This window comes from Megalobrama amblycephala, linkage group LG23, assembly GCF_018812025.1.
Source record: "Megalobrama amblycephala isolate DHTTF-2021 linkage group LG23, ASM1881202v1, whole genome shotgun sequence".
In the NCBI taxonomy this organism is placed as follows: domain Eukaryota; kingdom Metazoa; phylum Chordata; class Actinopteri; order Cypriniformes; family Xenocyprididae; genus Megalobrama; species Megalobrama amblycephala.
Genome location: NC_063066.1, coordinates 17,005,531 through 17,026,734, shown reverse-complemented (window position 1 = coordinate 17,026,734; position 21,204 = coordinate 17,005,531). Strand labels below are relative to the sequence as shown.

Below are 21,204 nucleotides of genomic sequence, written 5' to 3'. Positions count from 1 at the left end.
TCGTATCATTACAAAACAGTGACATTTTCCCATCTGAAGATGTTGTCTATCTGTTTTTGTGATAATCTGTGTTCCCTATTGCTCTTTTTTTATGTCTCTACACTGTTCTTACTCACAAATGATCCTCAAATATTTTTCTTTTTTTGGCCTAATTCTTATGCTTGCCTCTGGGTTCTTAAGCGCTTTCACATCTCTGTATATTTTATGTGAGTGAGTGAGTGAGTGAAGGAAAGAAAATCCAATATTGGGCAAAACAACAGGATGTATGAAAAGTAGAGAAGTTAACGTGAGCCTTTAGAGCTACAGCAACAACACAAATACGTCAAAAATTAAATGTGCTTTCTTTTATACGTCAAGAATCATAAATCTGTCCAAACCATAGTTGCTGTCCTTGAATACTCCTCACTCTCTTCTATGCGCCACAGAAATAGTAATTCTTCAGCCCTCTTGAGAATGTTTTAAGAGCGCATTTTTACCCATGGTGAATAAAGAGCGAACTAACTTTAAGCAGCCTTGAGCACTGTGGAGAAGCCACTCTGGATCCATCTATCAACTCTACATATCAGAAAGAAACATGTTTAACCCTCAGCTGGTGTGTAGCTTTGTTAAGATGGTCACATGCTGAGATTCAGACTCTCAAACAGTCAAATATATCGGTGCACATGTGAAGAGCCTAGGTGGGTGTTGGGTCTGTGGCTGCAAGATAAGGTGGAAGAATGAGCTTTCCTGCAAACAAGCCCGTTAACAAGCCTTCTATCTCAGTCATTACCCATGGCACATTAGCGATTTCTCTTTCCTTTTCTGGCCATGCCTACTTTACTTATTGACTCCTGCACTGGCTCCATTAGATGGACCTGATAGCGTACGGTCTTCTCAGGAGAGAACTAAATGACAACTTTTAGCTTGCAACAAGGGAAGCCATGGATTTTTAAATGAAATGGATCACATTGACAGACAAGATGGATAAAGACAACACAATGAGATAAGTGAGGGAGAGATTTGTGCCACCCTTCACCATCTACCTTCATCCGTTGCGTCTTTGCTGCCACATATCTCTTGTCACAGAGCCATAGCTTATAAATGTTGGGCAGATAAACATTTCCATAACCCTTAAATGCATTGTTTTACTGTCAGTCCTCTTTATCCTCCTCCAAATCCCTTCGCAATTATTCCCATTTTTAGCTCCTCCTGGATTCGGGCAGAAAAATGTCCCCTACCAACCCTCATTTAGGAAACTGTCATACCAAGTACGAGCCTCTCCCTTCCTGGCATATGCTAAGTTCAAATTCCTGCAACACAGCAAGCTCATCAGCATGCTTATAATGACAGTTGTTCATGCCACAGTCCGTCAAAATAACCTAAAATGACACAGTGGAATAATGTCTGCAGGTCTTTTTCCAAAAAATATAAATCTCTTCCATTGTCAGAAAGAGCTCCTATGAAACATAATTGCCTGGTTTGGGACCCTCACTGCTACAGGATACGCAGCCATAAAGATTAATTCACAGAGGGCAACGGTTGCCTTGGGGGCCCTTGTTTGTGGAAACTGTGTAGCTTCACCCCTGTTTTAACTCAGGAATAGTGATTTACAGAGTCTAAGTAACACATTTTCCTCATTTCGTAGCTACTTAAGAGCTTTACTTTTTCCATTTAGGATCTAGTAGGCTCAAACTGACAATTTATTAACAATTCTACCTTAAGTGTTATACTTGAAGAACTGAAGGACTCTCTTCAGGTGTGATCAGGGCTAGTCAGTTCCCAACTGAGACTCTCAAATTGCTTTGTTAAAGTACCTAAGGGTCCAGTGGCCTAATTACCGTCCAGATGGCTGTTACACATAGAGTTAGTGATATCCCAGAGCCCAACCCATACTTATGTTTAATTAGCATTCTACTTTTAAGGGCAATGGAGGTGTCATGCTGTGCTGATGATTCGTTTTAAAAGAATCATATGGATAAAAAAAAAAAAGTAAATCACACAAAATACTCAAAGTAATTGTCAATGGTAGATTCAAACTTCAAACTGAAACACAAAATGAAGCCCATGCCCAATAAATAAATCCATCCATATACCAAATGTATTTATTTATATAATTAATATAGTGTGCTTCTATTGCAGCATGGTCTTGGTCCACATGTTAAAGTATTACAGTATATACTTCTACTACTACTACTACTACTACTACTACTACTACTATATGCTTCTGCCATGCAATGGATCCGACTTTAATGTATTTTTTTATACAACAATCAACAATACTTTCAGTTCACTGTTGGAATAAAGATATGTCTGGGAAATTTGCCCACATGCAAGATATTTTCATGTCTGTGTCATTTTAACAGAGCATTTGTATTAATAATTGTCTTTCACTTTACATTGAGGATTGTAGGAATTATGTTTGTTGTTTCGATCGATATAGTAGGTCAACATCTCTAGATATGACACCAGAATATTAATGATAGATAGATAGATAGATAGATAGATAGATAGATAGATAGATAGATAGATAGATAGATAGATAGATAGATAGATAGATAGATAGATAGATAGATAGATAGATAGATAGATAGATAGATAGATAGATAGAAATTATTTAATAACAAATGCTGGCCACAATGAGGTGGTCAACTTCATTTAACAGCTTTCAAAGAAAGCAAGAGTTAAATCATTGGTCCTTGTAAAAAATGTACTGTACATGTTTATAAATGCAGCTCAGAGTAAGCACAGAAAAGTGCCTTTCTTAAATGGGTTTCGGTCTTTTAAGACTTCAAACCTGGTTCACATTTACTGCTCATCAGGTTTGAATAGAGCTCTCCTCCACACAGAACTATCTGTAGCCCATCTCACTTTCATCTGAATTGAAAAGAGTTCAGCGAATAGCAGCAAGAGAGAGCAGTTTTCGACAATCTGTGCTGTGTGCTCACCGGCACTGTGGCATATCCAAGCAGGTGATGGGAACTGAACCATTTCAAAGTGCAGAAATGAAGTTGGCACTGGCAGGGAATTTAATAAGTTGCTTGAAGTTCAGAAGAAGACCACATCATGGACCCCTGCCAGGCAGTGGCCCCACACTGGAATGTGTGCAGAACACACCTGGGAAAAGATGGAGCTATGTATTTCTCATCAACAAAACCACTGCCAAGATTGAGAGTGTGTGAGAAACAGAGGGCCGACTGACCTTTATCTACACAATGAAGCTAAAATAGAGCTTCGCTGTTAAGAAAGACTACTATTTCTTCTCATAGTACTAAATTGGACATACTGTACTGTATATCACAAGAGTCCCAAGAGCCCCATTAACATATCCAAGACATCTTGTAAAAGTGAGGGACTTCAAACATCACCTGACTTGACAGACCCTGTGCGCATTTTGCTTGCATAATAGGATGGGGACCTCTGAAATTCAGCCTCATTATCCTTTTCCTTTCCTCTATGTGGCTATCAAATATGATCTCATAGTATTTGTACAGTAATACTTTAGGTTCCAATTCTTACTGTTAACTAGTTGATAATTAGAATATATATTACTAGGATATTGGCTGTTTATTACTACTTATAAAACGGTTAGTTCCTGTCCCTGATTCTGATTTGTCAATAGCTGTGTTTTATTCACGATAAAACACGGCTATGCCCGCTTCACCCAACGGTTCTGTGTATCACTACACAACACCCTTAGCAACCACTCTTAGCAACGTAAACTGTATGTTCTCAATTGATATTGTAAATTGAAGCTTACTGTATTATGTAGAAGAGTATTGCGAGTAAGAGATCGAGTGAGCGAGTTTATTACCTGCATTCAGATTTAGCATTTTCCTTCAGGTCAGTCCTATGGTTATAATAAAAAATCTGTTTAAATGTCCGATATTTTATCTTGTCCTTTTAACGGTTAAGGGTTTTTTCCATCACTGACAGCGCTAGTCAAAACATTTGTCAATTGCGTCTTGTTCCGTATTCACAACAATTCAGTCTTTTCAATGTAAAAGTCTTCGCTACTGACTGACACACTCATAAAGACCGTCTTTGCTGCCATCTAATGGCGTAATAATGTAATTTCTGTTGCTGTTCACGGTCGGGGACTATTTTTTCCGGTGGAAGGAAGGCTTTTAGTAAGAGTTTACTTCATGAAAGTTACATTGTTACATATTCTTGGCTTTAATATTTGTATTGTGTGGTAACCATTTTATAAAAGCAATAAGGTACTTGAGGCTAGTGCTGTATCGTGAATAAGTCATGGCTGAAGGGGTTGTTAGGCATGACACGAAGCGGAGTTATTCACGATACAGCACAACCTCTCGTACCTTATTGCTTACTTATAAAGCACTTATTAATGACTTATTCTTCATGACCATATTCTACATCACTTAATCCTACCCAACACCTAAACTTAACGAATACCTTACTAACTATTAATAAGCAGTAATTAGTTGATTATTGAGGCAAAAGTCATGGTTAATAGTTTGTTTGAGAACTGGACCCTAAACTAAAGTGTGACCATTCGTAAATACTCCTATATACATATAAAATGCATGTCATGAATGTAATAAAGGAATCTAAAACGTAAACCCTACAAATCTTTACAAATTTGAGATTCATATACTGCATTGTGAGATAAAATGTTTAAAGCTTAAATGTTATGACATGTATTTAATGCAGTTAACACATATACCTAATTTAACATTATAATGGTTTCATTCTGTTCTGTATATGATTTCTAATGAGAAGTTGGAATCACTGTGACAGCACATACATACTCAAATCAGTAAACGAGTGAATTGTGTTAATTTCACACTGCAACACATCACTTATATTTTAGAGCTTTGATGGTAATTAAATTAATCTAGACTAAATGTGTAAATGACTTTACCTTTATTAGTCCAATTTGGATTGCATTTATGCATACATTAGCTCTTAAAAGGTCTTAATTTGACAAAATTTCTCGTCACAGTGAAAAATGACATTGGCATTCTGTCTGATTATTGAACTTTGTCACCTGCACTCCATCAATCTCTAAATTTGTAAAAGGGTTTACGTTTTATCTAATTTTACAAAAGCATTTGTGCACACTTATGTATTTAAATGGCTATAGAATAATGAGATCATCCTGAACTATCAACCCCTTTCTAAAGTAAAATGACTAAGGCATTTCTTGTTGCAGATAGGATTACAGAAATTGACTGAAATTCTGAGGAAAGGGAGTGAACGCGAAAGAGAAAAAGATGTGGAATCACATGATTATATTGTGAGGAGTGTGAAGTACGCAGCACATTCTCAGTCTTAACAAAGCATGTGTGTAAGGGGATTCCACGGTCCTGGGGAGAGCATTACTTTGAAGCCTTCCATTTCACAAAGATGGAGTGTGTGCGGAAACTTATGGTAATAGCTTGTCAAGAATGAGAAGCATAGCTGAAGTGCTGTCCCCTATTGTTAACAGGGAGAAATTGAGGTACATTTTGGGATATGGGAAGGTTCCGGAAATTATTCCATCCACCAGAGACAAACAGTAGGAGTTTCTATTACACTCAAAGCCGTAATGCACTCTAATAGCCATGTAATGACTCCAGGATCCCTTTAACATTGTCTGTGCAGCCACCATTTTCCCTCTCAATGTCACTCTCTTGTTAAGCCTTTTGGACCTTTCAAAGCCTTCAAATTCATTAGGGGAGTGTCCTAGGTCCAAATCTTCTCATTCTTCTAATTTTATTTTGTTGAATGGGCTGATTAGAGTGTCACACTGAACCAGAGCACTTGGAAGCCACACAAATACAGTGGAAAAGCTGATAATTGAGAGAGAAATGGCCCAAATTTGCAAATGCACAGCTAGAAAAGGGAGAAAATTAAAAGATAATGTGCCCTTTCTTTGTCAGCCTAAAATACAGCTTGCATTACTTTTTCAAAATATATGCAGCCCACTTTTATGCATCAAAGGATTTTTTTACATCAAAAGATGCATGGAAATACATCCTTATTACAACTTAAAAAGCATACATAAAATATCATACCATTCTTGTCATACAATAACAAAAATAAGGGACTTGCCATATGGTATTTGTGTGATGCTGTAGCTCACGTAAAGTACACTTTATTCCTTCAGATGTAGTTTACAATCATTAGACAGACAGATAGATTAAAGTTAAAAATAATATATCGATTTAGTATAAAATTAATAAATAATATAGCGATATAGACAGACAGACAGTCACAGATACATTTTTAGTTAATCTCGTAACATGTAATTTTGTGATCATGCAGTGGTTGCTTTGTTTCTAAAGCAGCCCGGACACCATGTGCAGTCACTCAAACAAAGTCTCATCTCAACTCATCAAATTCTCAAGGTGTAGCCAAAAGCAATTACAGGGAAGCTGGCTGGGAAAGCCTAGTGAAGCCTCGCCCCAAAAGCCCCCATCCACACTCTCAACAGTCCTAATAAGGCCTTGCCTTCCAAACAAGATGAATCATGTTCCACTTTTCTCTGCGCTTCAGCACTTTGTGGTGGTCTCGCAGTGTAGCTTTGTAGCCTTATTAGCCTTTACAATGTAATAGACGAGCCAATAATGCTTGGGTTTTCTAAACTCCACCTGGAGGGATTGTGAAATAAAGGAATTGGATAGACATGGAGCCCTGCAGGGTGTTCGTTTATCAAAGTGTTTGCTAATGCAAAAGTATGCTTCAAACAGAATCAAAAACGGATACAATAGCTATACTGCCACCAAACCAGGAACTGAACGAGCAAGAATAACGGTCGACTTACCAGTGAAATTGTAAACATTTCGAACAACCCTGCTGAAAACAACATCTTAAACAAGCCTGTTGGCTGGTCTTAGCTAATCCATTGGATGGATGGATGGATTAGCAAACAAACTGCTGCACAACAAAGATGTACTCTTTAAATAAAAACATGGATTTAAAAAAGTTTTGAAAGTGGTTTTTGTTCAGCAGTGTAAACCCATTATTGTGCTGATATAACTAAAAGTTCAATAAAATAATCAAGTTATCCAATAAAATAAAGTTATGCAATAAAAGTACAGCTTTCATATACATACTATTTGCAGTGGCATTTTTTTTTAAAGAAATATAATGGTTTATTTCTTTAAATAATTGAGAAACAAAAATCACACTTTTAACTCACATAAATCAAACATCAAACTGAACTTCCCAGAATGCCGCTCACAAAAGATTCAATCCTTTTAAGGACATGTATGTCAGAGTTAAGACCTCACGTTTAGACCGTAACAATGCTATCCTATTGATGGCTGATATCTCAGCTGAGCCCTAATGAAAGAGCTAAAAATATCAGCGCCTCGTCAATATCTCACACTTCCTGCGAGCACATCCTTGCCTGTCAGGAGGTGAGAGCTCTGTGACATTGTGACATGCTCAAACACGCTGTCCACAATGCTAATGCCAGCAGACAACTGCCACATAGTCTCCAGGGTCAGATTTGACTCTACGTACTTGCTTTGAGGAGCTCCTTCTACATACCCCCCGTTCTCATCCTTCCATGTCACATTACATTATACACGGCAGAAGAGAAAAATCAGTCAACAGAAAAATGGTTGGGAACGTCTGCTAACAACTTTGAAATCTCTTTCCCCTACACCGTTATGTGAGAAAGAAACTTTTAATTAGCTCTAAGAGATTTAGTGCAATGGACTATGTGAAACTGGGCTTAAAATTAGAATTTAAAGGGAATGGAAAAGAGTGAATTTCATTAAGACAAACATAAAACTTTATTCTTTGATCTTTTAAAAAGCACAAAAACACAATAAAACTCAGAGATGCTCTGGCCAAAACACTTGTAGGGTGAATGTAATGGTATCTTACCAAATCGGGTAACATTTCAGTAGCTCCTATACAGTAGTTAGCCTCCTGTGCTCCATCTTTATGACTGTCGCCCTCCATGAGCTAGAAATTTCTCACGTCCTATCTAATGCATCAACTACATCACAATGTCCGTTCACTGCTAATACAGGTCCTAGCATTTCCTCAACAACGATGACCTTGTTTCCACCTCCAAAAGACTGTCTATGTGACAGCATGCTAACATGTTCTGTGTGTTTGATTGCAGCTACAGCAGATTTTGTTAGTTAGTTAAAGCTGGAGTTGTACCTGTAATAATGAAGCCCGGGGGGCTGGGCCTGCCTCCGCTTCTGATTAAAGGCCCTAATAGGTCCATAGGGTTCAATCAAGCCAGACCCACTGAACACTGTATACTGCAGGAAAGTGGTGATGTAAACACTATCGTGCACCGCCCCAGGGACAGGCGTCTCAAAGCACATAACGCTAATGATGGTGACACATAATGAAAGAGAGCATGGATGAGAGAGATATATAATTGCAAGCATGCATACGCACATTTGCATAAATGAATACATGTAAACGGTTACAAACACATTTATCCTCATGCTAAAGCTTTGCAAATGTAGCATGACGGAAAGCTTTGCAAAAATGAATGCGAAATCCCACGCACATTACTGAAAAGGGAAAGACAGATTTCAAGCGCTAACTGTGACGATAGTACTTCCGATTCCACCCAGATCTTTACTTCACTGCTGTGCATGGGAGGAGGTTGTTATGGCTTTGAACAGCAACATTCCCGTCTGAATGGCTGTTGCTTTGGCACTTGATTATTAGTGTGCTGTTTTGGCTGATTTAACTCAGTTGTTTTGTTTTGTAAATCATGTAATCCTTGTTAATGGAACACTAAAATACTGTTATTGCTATTAAGAGATCATAATCTCACCATCTCGGCTAAGCAACAAGCTCTACGTTTTTATAATACACTGATGCAGTTGCAACAATGCGAGAAAGAATTGACAAACTTCTGAGTCAACCAAGGCCAAATATGAAGTGAGCATGAATTATTGCCCCCTGAAAACCACAGAGATGGTCTGGGGGTGGTGAGAGCTTGGGGTGTGATTGACAGGTGGTGTTGACTTGTGATCCATGCAGATTTAACCTTGCAAAGAAGGGTGAAGAGGAGGACAAGCAATAACACAAATTCAGCAGCCTGCTTCTCATTGATTTTACAGGTGTGAGGGTCGCCAGTGGGCCAAGAGCAAAAGGCCAATGGAGAGTGCGCACACGCACACACACACACACACACACACACACACACACACACACACACACACACACACACACACACACACACACACACACACACACACATACGCACACACAAATGCTTGTTTGTTACTATAAATTAAACAGATTTTTTTCCCCTGTACTTCACTATAAATACTATGAAAATTATGCTTTTGTATGTAAAACATAAATTAATTTTTAGCAAAAATCATGGTGCTTAATCTGCTTATCAATATACATTTAAGTACAAAGTAGACATTAGCAAATAAAATTGGTTGGTCTATCAAAGTTATATCAGTTCATTATAAATAAGCAATATCACACTCATAGCTGTGCGATATGGCTATATATCAGCACGGCTGTGATTCGGCCGTAGGTAATCACAGCGTGCTGATATACAGCCATATCGCATGGCTATGAGTGTGATATTGCGTTTATACAACAGTTTGACAGCATGAGTATGCAAATAAATAAAAACGGCAACAGAGTGTCTTTAAAAACCCTCTTTTATGAGGAACTACTTCCTTCCACCACGGATTCAAATTTCAAGTTGACAATTTAACAGATGAGCCTAAGCCTCTGTTACTAATTCTAAAAAGTCACTTTAGATCTAGGAACGTTTAGTCGCTTCATTGAAACTCACTGTAATATGTAGAGTATTATGAGAGAGAGATATCCTGAGCGAGTGTATTACCTGCATCTAGGTGATATTCTTCTGGTAAGTCTTATATTCCTAATCACAAAATCAGTTTGAATGTCCGCTGAGGAAAGCGATATCTTTGTCTTTGTCCTTTAAACATTTAAGACATTCCCATGACAGCGCTAGTCAATGCATTTGTCAGCCGCATCTCGTAAGATGTATAAAGGCAATCTTTTTTGCCATCTCATGGCGTATTAATGCAACTTTCACTGAAGGTCGAAATCACTAATGGACTCAGTACCAAAAATATATGGCATGTTATTTATATAAAATATTATTTATTGAACAATAATATTTAAATTAACAACAATAGCCATTATAACAGTATAAGAATTAAAATAGGAAATAAACACAAGCAAACAGTTCAGTCAAACATACAAAAGCAGCTCTCTAGTTAGTACAGGATTTAATTTCACTGTAAATATAAAGTTATGAAATGTAATAAATTAATAAGACCAAAGATTGCCCATTTGATATACCCAAAATGAATTATAACTCATATTTAAACACTATCTACATAAGAGCCACCGGCAAATTCCTGAAGGACTGGCTGAGAAGAAGCTGTTCTCTGTGGGTACATGAGTGCTGAACGATCGCTGACAGTCTGGAGCTCGCATCTCCGAAAGCATCTAAAACAAATTTTCAAATAGGTGCTATGTTTAAATATCTGAGGTCTAAACAACTATATTCTTGCCTAAAAAGCTCTTAAAACTATATTCAGTAACAAAATAACAATAGTATCTATAAAAATATGGTGGGTTTGCTTGTCCGCCATGACACTCATTGTGAGAATGCTGAAAGCGGAGTGATTCAAACGGTGAAACAGTTACCGTGGCGATACTGGTAGTATATCGCATGACTGGAAAGACCTCTCAGATTCGAGAACCATAAAGAACTGTTGTATAAATACAATTATGGACTGTAAAATACACAGACACCAAATTCTAATCCTGTAATACATATAATATATTGTCACCATATTTTTACAGTGATTAACACTAGCACCAACAAATGCCTGTTACTCTAAATTTAACAGGATTTTTTTTTTCAGTGTGTATGTGTGTACAGACAAACTACCACTCATGCACACAGCAGTTTGTTTGATTTTTGTTGACTTTTAGCACACACCTACTCAGAGAGACAAATTTATGCATAATTACAGTCTTGCCTTTGAACGTACCGACACACTCAAACACTCATACTGTCTCCCCGTGCATATATTTACACACGCTCGCACATATTCAATGCCAACACTTACACAGAGCCATCTGCGTTGCAATAGTATGAATAATCACCACCTAAATGTCATGCATATAAGTCTGCACTTACTATACACAATTCAGATAGCACATACTGTTTTTGCATCATCTATTGTTAAAACTGACATCAGGGCATATATTGTTAAGGTTAACTGGGTATTTTTTGATTTGAACAGAAACCCTGAGGAGTGGAAATGTTATGTTATACAAATCACCATAAGTGTGACAATAAAGCCTTAAACATTGTTGAATTTTTGAGGTCGTGCTGAGGTGCTGTTTCTGTGACATGCAAACCGAGCCGAAACAACAGTCAGGAGCGGGGCTGGATATTGCATTAGCAGGAGGGCAACCCTGTGAGAATAATCACGTTTACCGTATGCAAGGATCTACGCAAACAAACCTCTCTCTCCTCTCCCCATCTGAGGGGTGAGATTGTGTTTGTGTATTGAGTGTGCATGTGGTAAATACTCTAACTCACACTGTCTTTTAAATTAGCAAGGTTCTGTTGCAGAAAAATACATTAACATATGCACAAAGACCCTTCTTTTTTGCTTAAGACTTCAATTTCCCCTTTTATTCGTTCCACAGCTTCCTCTTCTTCGCAGTGTGGTGTTGTCAGCTTGAATTCCAAAAGAAATGGATGCATTTGAAATGCATTTGTGTTTCCATATGAACTATGAAGGAGAAGATAAATGGGCCAGATATGTTTGTGCTAGTAGCAGCATTTTGCTATGGTGATACATTTATCAGTGCTGTGAGTGAGTGCATATGTACGTGTGTGTGTGTGTGTGTGTGTGTGTGTGTGTGTGTGTGTGTGTGTGTGTGTGTGTGTGTGTGTGTCAGTGGATGCTTGGCTGATGACATTAGGCTTATTAGAAGCTCTTAGGCAGAAACTCTGCAATAAATGCAGCTTTTTACAGTGGTCACCATGCCAAACTGTATATATAGTAATGAACTTAAAAAATGTAATGAGTAATGACATAAAGTGTGGATGTGTCTGACAGACTTCCCCTTCTCCATTCATCAGAAGTAATGTAGGTCTATGCATTACACTCCTGGTTTAAGCTGTTTATTATTAATTTAATTTATTAGTACTGTCAATTGATTAATTTTTAAATCTAATTAATTCAATATCACATATCTCAGTATTTACTAAGAAAAGCCCACAAAAGAAGTGTGGAATATTGGACACTTCATGCACTCAACTGTCGCAGATGCTGAATGACAAAATAGCCTTGTAAAATTCATACATGACATGACTGAGTACATGGTGCACAAGCAGTATATAGTGTATAAGTGCATAGTGCTGTGTCATTTGCGACAAATATTGTAAAAAGCACTTTTATAAGTTACTTTTTAATTTTTAATTCTAAGTTTAGTTAAAATGTATATAGATTTTTTTGATGGAATCCTTCTAAACATGCTGAATATGGCACCAGAAATCACACAGAACAAGACGAATCCATTATAATGTCAAATGCATTAAATATGATGACATTGAATACTTAAAGGGATAGTTCACGCAAAAATGAAAATTTGATGTTTATCTGCTTACCCCCAGGGCATCCAAGATGTAGGTGACTTTGTTTCTTCAGTTGAACACAAATGATGATTTTTAACTGCAACCATTGCCATCTGTCAGCCGTATAATGCAAGTCAATGGTCACACAATCTATAAGAGTCAATAAACACGCACAGACAAATCCAAATGAAACCCTGCGGCTCGTGACGGCACATTGATGTCCTAAGACACGAAACGATCAGTTTGTGCGAGAAACCGAACAGTATTTATATAATTTTTTACCTCTAAAACACCACTATGTCCAACTGCGTTCAGCACTCGTTTAGTAAGGTCTGATCGCGCTCTGACAGTGGCAGTGATGTCTAGCACTCATTGAAGTATATGCGCGAGACATCACTTCCGCTGTCAGAGCGCGATCAGACCTCACCAAGCGATTGCTGAACACTGTTGGACATAGTGGTGTTTTAGAGGTAAAAAATGATATAAATACTGTTCGGTTTCTCGCACAAAACGATTGTTTTGTGTCTTAGGACATCAATATGTCGTCACGAGCCGCAGGGTTTAATTTGGATTTGTCTGTGCGTGTTTATTGACTCTTATAAATTGTGTTACCATTGACTCGCATTATTTGACTGACAGACATCAACGGTTGGAATTAAAAATCATCATTTGTGTTCAACTGAAGAAACAAAGTCACCTACATCTTGGATGCCCTGGGGGTAAGCAGATAAACATCAAATTTTCATTTTTGGGTGAACTATCCCTTTAATCTCACTGATTAAACATAATAGTACAGTATGTGGCAGAATCAAACAGTATGCATCTCCAATAACCAATGAGATTATGTTGGGTTTGGCGAGGCCAGTAGAATTGAAGTTTTACTGCTCTAATGGTGGGAAAATTCATTATAGGGCCATGCCGGCAGACCGGGGTTCGAGTCCTGCTTAGAGCAGGCGGTTCGAACAGGAGGGGTTACATTGATGCCGTGACTCTGATGGTAGTGAGGTTTGGGGGGTGAGTTTAACAGACATAGGCCGGTAAGAGCTTTGTATGTAAACCTCATTCCCCCGATCGTAAGAGGTTCTTTAGCGACTGACACTAGAGACCGTGGTCTTTAGCCTTCTTGTTAGAGCACCCGACTTCCATGCCTGTGGACCCGGGGTTCGAGTCCCGCTTAGAGCGGGCAGTTCGAACAGGAGGGGTAACACGAAACAGGACTTAAAATTAAAGTGCTACCGAATTTATGGACAGGCACACAACTTATGGACCCAAATATATGGGTCACGAGGCATGATTAATTGCATTAATTGTATTATCACACTATTTTGTTTATAATTAAACACACTAAATTAACACGTTACATTGACAGCCCTGTTAATAATAATAATTTTTAATTTTAACAAGGTTGGAATTACTAGGCGCCAGCATTATTAAGGGAGTCACCTTTCTAACTGACTCGGACAGCAAAAGACGTCTGGAGCCCCCGGCAACAGTCTGACCCGGGTTTTAAACACGAAGTCTCTGTTTACTGAGCTTAGAGAACAGGGACTGACCGCACATCTACTGCTGTGTACAGTAGCAGCACGCTGAGGCTGATAGCAGCAATCTTCTCCAGACCTCTCTATCTCTCTCGCACCCAAACAACTGAGCCTTTAATCCAGTGAGGTATGGACAGAGCCTTGGGGATTACTGTAAACAAGTGGGGAGCCGAAGATACACTAAAAATGAGCATCGGTTATGCTCTCTCCCTGGCTAGAAAGATCCAGGGCTTTTGGATTGATCTTCAATGCTCTGGTTGCTTCTGCCAGCCCGTCCCGCGCCGCCCTATCACCCCCGTGCAATTGGTCAAGCGGCCATGACTGGCGTCCCTATAGGAGAAGCGAGGATCGTCTGCAGGGTTCGTTAAAACCCGGCTAATTGCAGCAGGCAGCCTTCCTTGTGCGAGTGTGTATGTGTGTGTGTGCTGTCAAATGGAAAAGCAGCCGTGATATGGCACTGGCAGGCCCTGCTTGGAGTGCGAGCAGCAACACAGCGTTAAATTGAACAGAGGTGATGTGAGAGGAGAGGAAATGTACTAGAGCGGGACCACAGTGTGGAGGCAAACTAATGGAATGAATCTAGAGTTAGGCAGACATGCTGTCTGTGTCCCCTCTGCAGTCTCACCATTAATCTGATGATTTCCAGCCCCGTGTCCGGATCACTTCGTGTCGCAATATCGTTTGAATGTGAATAAGAGGCAATAGGATCTGACAATATGTTTCAGATATGATAAATGTAACTCAGGCGTTGTTGTCTTCGCGACTCATGGTTACTCTTTAGCAGCGCTTCTCAACTGGTGGGCCGCAGGTCTGTTCAGATAGAGTTGTGTAGAGCAGGGAAAAAAGACAGTGATGATAATGCAACTAACCATATAATCATGCAACTGCAAAAAGATCGATCAATCAATCAATCAATCAATATTGACAATACAACTAGTTTTATAAATGCGTAATTGTTACTCAATTATTTTTGTCCCAGATATGCATTTAAGTGGGGTAAAGTTACAGTAGCTATGCATTTTCGAGGAGGAAATGTCATTCATATTAATGTTTTATAGATTTCCTAGATTTTAAGCAATTACGACACTATGATGGGTCACCACTTGACACCATCCAATGTAATATCTGGGCTCTGAAACTAAATAAGTTGAGAACCACTGCTTTAAAGTACCATAAAGGGTTTTGCTTCAAAGGTGTACAGCACCAATTTTTAGTAATGGCATACTTTACAGTCTTTCATCTTTATGAATCATTGATTTCTCATTCAGCGCTGATGAAAAAGCCTCTCTCGACTCAATCAATGTTTCTGCAACTCCTTTTCCTACGGTACCCCCTCTAGTACACTTAGTGTAAACACACAAATTAGTCCAGGCAATTTGCATTTGAACGCCAACAATAAGGCAAAGATTTATAAACAGTTACACTTTGCATCCAATCATACAACATTCAGCCACGAAAGACAGTTTGCTAGAGACATGCCACTGAAGTTTTGCAGCTAATAGTGCTTTTAGACTTTCTCTAATAGCACTCTGAATGGATAAACTGCATCATTCGTTAAAGTGCAAATGCGTAAAGCTTAGTTTATGAAGCGGCAACCCTCAGATGGAACAGCTGACAAAAAGAGGTCAACTGTAGCCTATGAGTATAATGAAGCTTAAAATTAATACTGCAACTCGATTTCATCTGATAAATAATCTAAACTATCAACAAACAAGAAAAATGGAACAATTCTTGAGGGCATGAGTGTCAAACTGAAAAAGCTATACTAAACATATCCATCTAGTGAGAAACTCAGATAAAATATTGTTAAACTTTTGCTATAGTTATTGGCAAAAGCATTTTAAAAACCAGAAAGTGTTTCAGCCATAATAGAAAGGGTTTACTGTAAATCAGACTGATGGCAAGAGCTATACACTGACATATATAGTACACCTTCACTATACACCTATAGCCTTGTTTGCAAGCACATTGGTTCAGGACTAGTTGCATTTGGTATGAACAATCACTTGTCAGTCCATTCTAGCTGGAACAGATGGTTACCATTGTCTTTTTTACTGTTTTGGAGAATGACATGATGACACATTGCAAAAGCTACCACACATTTTAAAACTGAATGATTGACAACTGAGATGCACATTCTCCATAGCACAGAGTCTTACAGCAAAAAGTAGTGCATATAAAAACATTTTTCATGAGGAAACCAGTCTAGGAAAAATAGCAGGCAACTGAGTGGGTCACTGTCAATTCCAAATTTTTAAATAATTTTATAAAACAGATAGTTCCGGTCCTTGATTCTGATTGGTTGAGCCGTGTAAATTACTCAACAAACATACGTCTGTGACCTCATTTCATCAGTATTAAAATCAATATTTTTATGGGCTAAATATTTCAGTGCCGCAGCAATAGTGAGTAAGGCTCACAGTCCTGGCTTTTAATGCGATAGCAGCGAGTTCGAGTCCACCTTTTGCCGAGCTCACATTTATTTTTAATAAAAATTAAAATAATGCTCTAAAAGTGGAAATAAACGAACGAGTGTTTAATAATATTAAAAGTGTTTATTGGGTAGAGTTAGGGGAAGGTGCAGGAAGGGGTTTTATTCTCCCAATAAGGTAGCATCCATTTAATTTTTTTAACACTCTATGATATTATTGCATCCTGTTAAAGGTGCTAAAGAGGATGTTTTGTTTTATACATTTTTGCAATATTACTTGAAACTGTCTTTACTAACTGATAAAAGACTATTTATTAGGTGCACTGAAAGGAATAATATTAATATACATCATCTGTGCACGAGGTAGGGCCTTAAAAACATCAGCCAATCGTTTACGCGAACATCGCGTAAACGATTGGCCCTCTGGCTTGTCAATCACTGCCGTGACATTCCTTGTGAGAGACATGCGTGGATTGGCCCTCTGGCTTGTCAATCACTGCCATGACGTTCCTTGTGAGAGACGCGCGCGCTCCAGTAACTTTCCACATTCCACAGGCGCCGCATGTGATGTTTTTGTCCGGAGACAGGAGTAACAACTGCAGATTATGAGTTACCTGCGGTGAGTCCGACATAATGAATCCACTAACACGATACAGCGAATGCCGGTGGTAAACACTCGTGTTCCAATATTCGTGCACGAATTTTGGGAGGCGTTCCCTCGAAAGGAAGGGGGGTTGTTCTTACGCATGCGCTCATTTCAAAAACTCAGTAACAGTCTTTGGTTTCTCAGTCGACGAAAAGATCCTCTTTATCACCTTTAATGTACAAAAACACTGAGGTGCAAATAGTATCTGCCAATATAAAGTATAGATAGCATCTAATTACTATTTACTCTTATTGCAAAGAACTGATACTTTTACATGGTGTAAATCGAATCTATCACTATTTCCACCTAGTGTAAATAGCATATATCTAAGAAAATGCTGCTATTGTCACTTAGTGTAAATAGAATATATTGCTATTTTTACTTGGTGTAAATAGCATCTATCACTAAGATATGCTATTTTCACTTTGTGTAAATAGCATCTATTGCTATTTGTACTTAGTGCAAATAGCCGCTGCCTTTTTTAAAAAAAAATATTTGGGATCTCAAATGCTGTCTGGGATAAGCAACCATTATAACTGTAATTTTTAACTGTCTTGAAACAATCATGATACTTATTTGTTTTTTGTGAACTAATAAAATTATAGATGACCATAGAAGCAATTGTCCACATCTTTCAGTAAATCAGTTAGAACCACTGGAAGCACACTATCTCACCTAATTAATATTCATGAGCCAGGCAGATAAGGTTCATGATGTGTCCTATATCATTACTATTGCCCTTGTTCTTGCTTTGAAAGACCTGATGATTGCTATATAAATAGGAGATCATCTTCAGGCAAGTTTGAGAACATCCGCCTCACACATGCATACACAAACAAACACCCAGGACCAACATCTCTTTATGCCTAATGGGTTAGTTGGTGTCCCATTTTTATAGCTGCATGCATTTCCTGGCAGTAAGAAACAGGACTGCAAAACACCTGAGGCTTTCTGGAGGCTAAAGACTGCTGACCTGTCATTCCACCTCTATCCCTACCTCATACACATATACACACACCCACACAGTTCAATATTTGTTCTAAAAGTTTTAAAGCGGCTTTTTCTTTTTCACCCTTACACAGCTTACATTGTTCTACTTTTAGAAGTAGCCTTGTGAAATCCCTGAAACACTGTACTGTAACAATCCTAAAGCCCAGGGCTATTATCACTCACAATACTCTGAAAATGCCTGTTTGGTGCAACATAGAAGATGATGAAAATAGATTTATTTATATACTTAGGTTGCACCATGTGGACAAAATGATAGAAATGGTGATTATAAATATAATGTTTTATGTGTCTGTGCTTATCTACAGTATCTCCCCCTCATATAAACCTTGTGGAAACTTTACAAAAACACATGCATAACTATGAATGCATGAACAAGAAAATTGTCCAATTTACTGAACAATCCATTATTTAAATGATGAGCAAATGCTCATTGTGAACCTAATTTGTAATTTCCTGACACAGCTCACTTGTTTCCTCCAGTTTAAATTGAACTTAAGTGTCTCCCCCAATGTCAGTTAAATCTATTATCTTGCCTTCTCTACTCTGATTTGCTTTACTTCCGCTCAGCTTCGTTCAATAATGTACACTTGCAACAAAATCTTGTCTAATAATCTTTTAAAACCTGCTGAATGCTAAGATATGTAAGACATAATTAACATCCAGCAGGTAGTTATCGCACAATAAACCCCAACAGATCAGGACCCCGAGAAGGCTTGAGTTGAAATTAGTTTAAAAACATTTTAATGTATACTACTACTAAACTGACCCAAGAAACCATTAGACAGATCAATGCCATCTAGCAATGAATCATCAGTTAAAACAAGGTTCAAAACAGTATGAGAATGCCTCGTTTGCTGAAATCGACTCAATGAGTTAAATGCTCTGAACCACTGATTTGAAAAGATTGGTAAATGTTTCGAAGCTTCATGGAGCAGTATTTCAAAAGCATGGTATGGACGATAAAAGTAAAATCTGACCGCTGAATGTCTCAATTGATCAATCCAAGTATTTCAGAGAGCTGTGAAATAAATCAGTAGAAATATCAACAGGGATTACAGTTAAACAATCATGCAGAAAATAATCTTACACAATATCCCTGCTACGAGCAAGGTCATGTACAGTGAATGCTTTAAACGGTGTTCAGATAAAGATCATAGATGTTTTTTTTAAAGGTGTAAACCTGTCTGGCACTTTGTAGGCTTTGTACATTACTGCAATTTTGCAAACACTTTAGCATTTAATGTATGAGTGTCAATTTACAATTCTGACTTAAAAACCAGATAAAAAAAAAATTCAGTTAATCTTTTCGCATTACACAGTGTTGGACAATCAACTCAAACAAGCGCACAGATCACAATATGACCATTGTGTCCCACCTAAACCCCTCAAAATATATTTGGACGTACAGCTAGTTATCAGTAGGGGAGAACCGGGATGAAAGTAACACGGGACGAAAGTAACAAAGCGATTTTCTCAGAGCCCTGACTACATTTGCATTCCAAGTTATGATGGCACGTTCAGCACGCAACCCTTGACGGAGCTGCTAAATATCATGTGTTTTGTTTCCCGCGGTTAGGTCCGGAAAGCAGTTTTCGAGTAAGGTAAATAAATTTCTAATAACAAGTTGTGTTGCAGCATTTATTAAAACATGTTTATGTCATATTATACTAGCAGAATATGCCAAGAGTGAGGGTCAGAAAGACAGACAGAAGTCTGATTCAGCCAGATGTTTATGAGAGGGCGTTTCTGGACATATCTGTTGCTGATTTCTGTATGTCACCATTTACTCACTCAATCTGTTTACATTTATCATAGTCACATTTAGTTTTTAGCCATACCTTAGCTTTTCCACATATGAATTGACAGTGTTTCTATGCATTGTATGTATTATATGCAGTGTTTCTTCAGGTGTTTTTATGCATATTTTGAATTTATGCATAAAAACAACTGGATTGGAAACAATACTACTGTTACATTATGTTGAGAATTTATATTATGCTAATTTAATTTTCATATTATTCATACTGTTGAAAAAAACTTGTATCAAATAAATTGACATTGCCAAAAAAAAAAAAAAAAAACATATTCTAAACAATTCAAGTTTGTACTGTCGGGTTACTTTTGAAACATTTGATGAAACTGAAATTGTCAATTTAAAATGAAAATGTAATTTAATATTTTTTTGCAAAGATAAAGGATAAAATATGTTTGCAGTTACATATTAACAAGGTCATAGTCAGGTACATTTAATAAAAACAAGACTAACACAAAAAATATAGCTTGTATTGTGTTACTTTTGACCCACCTATGTGTTACTTTCATCCCAACTGACGGGTCGACAGTAACAATGTGCAATTTATGTTCAAAGTGAAATTATAAGCCATTCTACATTTGAGCCATACAAAATACCACCTGGTGTTGATAGACCACACTTGTGAGTTATTGACCTCAGCAAAAATATACATATACATAGCATTATCTTTTAAAATGACATTTTTGTGAAAAATGGTACTTTCGTCCCGGTTCTCCCCTAAACCTGTTTTCAACCCACCTGAATATGTGTTGATAAATGTGTGTCAGATATCTTTGACATTTAAAGCAACTTTATCTTCAGGCCATAGAATGAACATTTAAAAAAAAAAGTGTCCGCCCACACAACTGGCAAAGTACTGCTTAGTCGAAGAGCACAAATAGCTGAATGCTTCTTTGGGGGAACTGAACTGATTCACTCTGAGGTGAGTGAGTCACTTACACTGGAAGCGCTCCTATGGATTCAAATTCTAAACACCTGAACCGATTCATAAGAGTTGTTAATTTAAATCGCTTGTTGTGATTCTAAACAACTGACAAACTGTACAGATTATGTCTTTGCTGAAAGATTATGAAGAAAAAATGTAATGTTAGCCTATGTTTCGCAATGCTACCTCCAACTTAAAAATGAAATCATAGCTACAGAAAAGTGACATTAGTGACGCTACTGGCCATCACTGTTCACAAAATGTTTGCTAGTTTT

The 21,204-nt window shown here is 37.8% G+C and overlaps 1 protein-coding gene across 15 annotated transcripts in view; it reads right to left on the bottom strand.

The window, feature by feature from the left end:
- The window catches only part of lingo2 (leucine rich repeat and Ig domain containing 2), a 374,701-nt gene that overhangs the window by 20,149 nt on the left and 333,348 nt on the right, over positions 1-21,204 (bottom strand). The window contains exon 1 of one of the 15 annotated variants that reach the window (XM_048175939.1): positions 7,822-8,088. The exons of the other annotated variants lie outside the window; for them this stretch is intronic. Coding sequence (XP_048031896.1) covers positions 7,822-7,899 — 78 coding nt within the window. The 5' untranslated portion in view covers positions 7,900-8,088. Of the gene's footprint in view, positions 1-7,821; positions 8,089-21,204 lie in introns of those variants that run through there. 15 annotated transcript variants of the gene reach the window in all.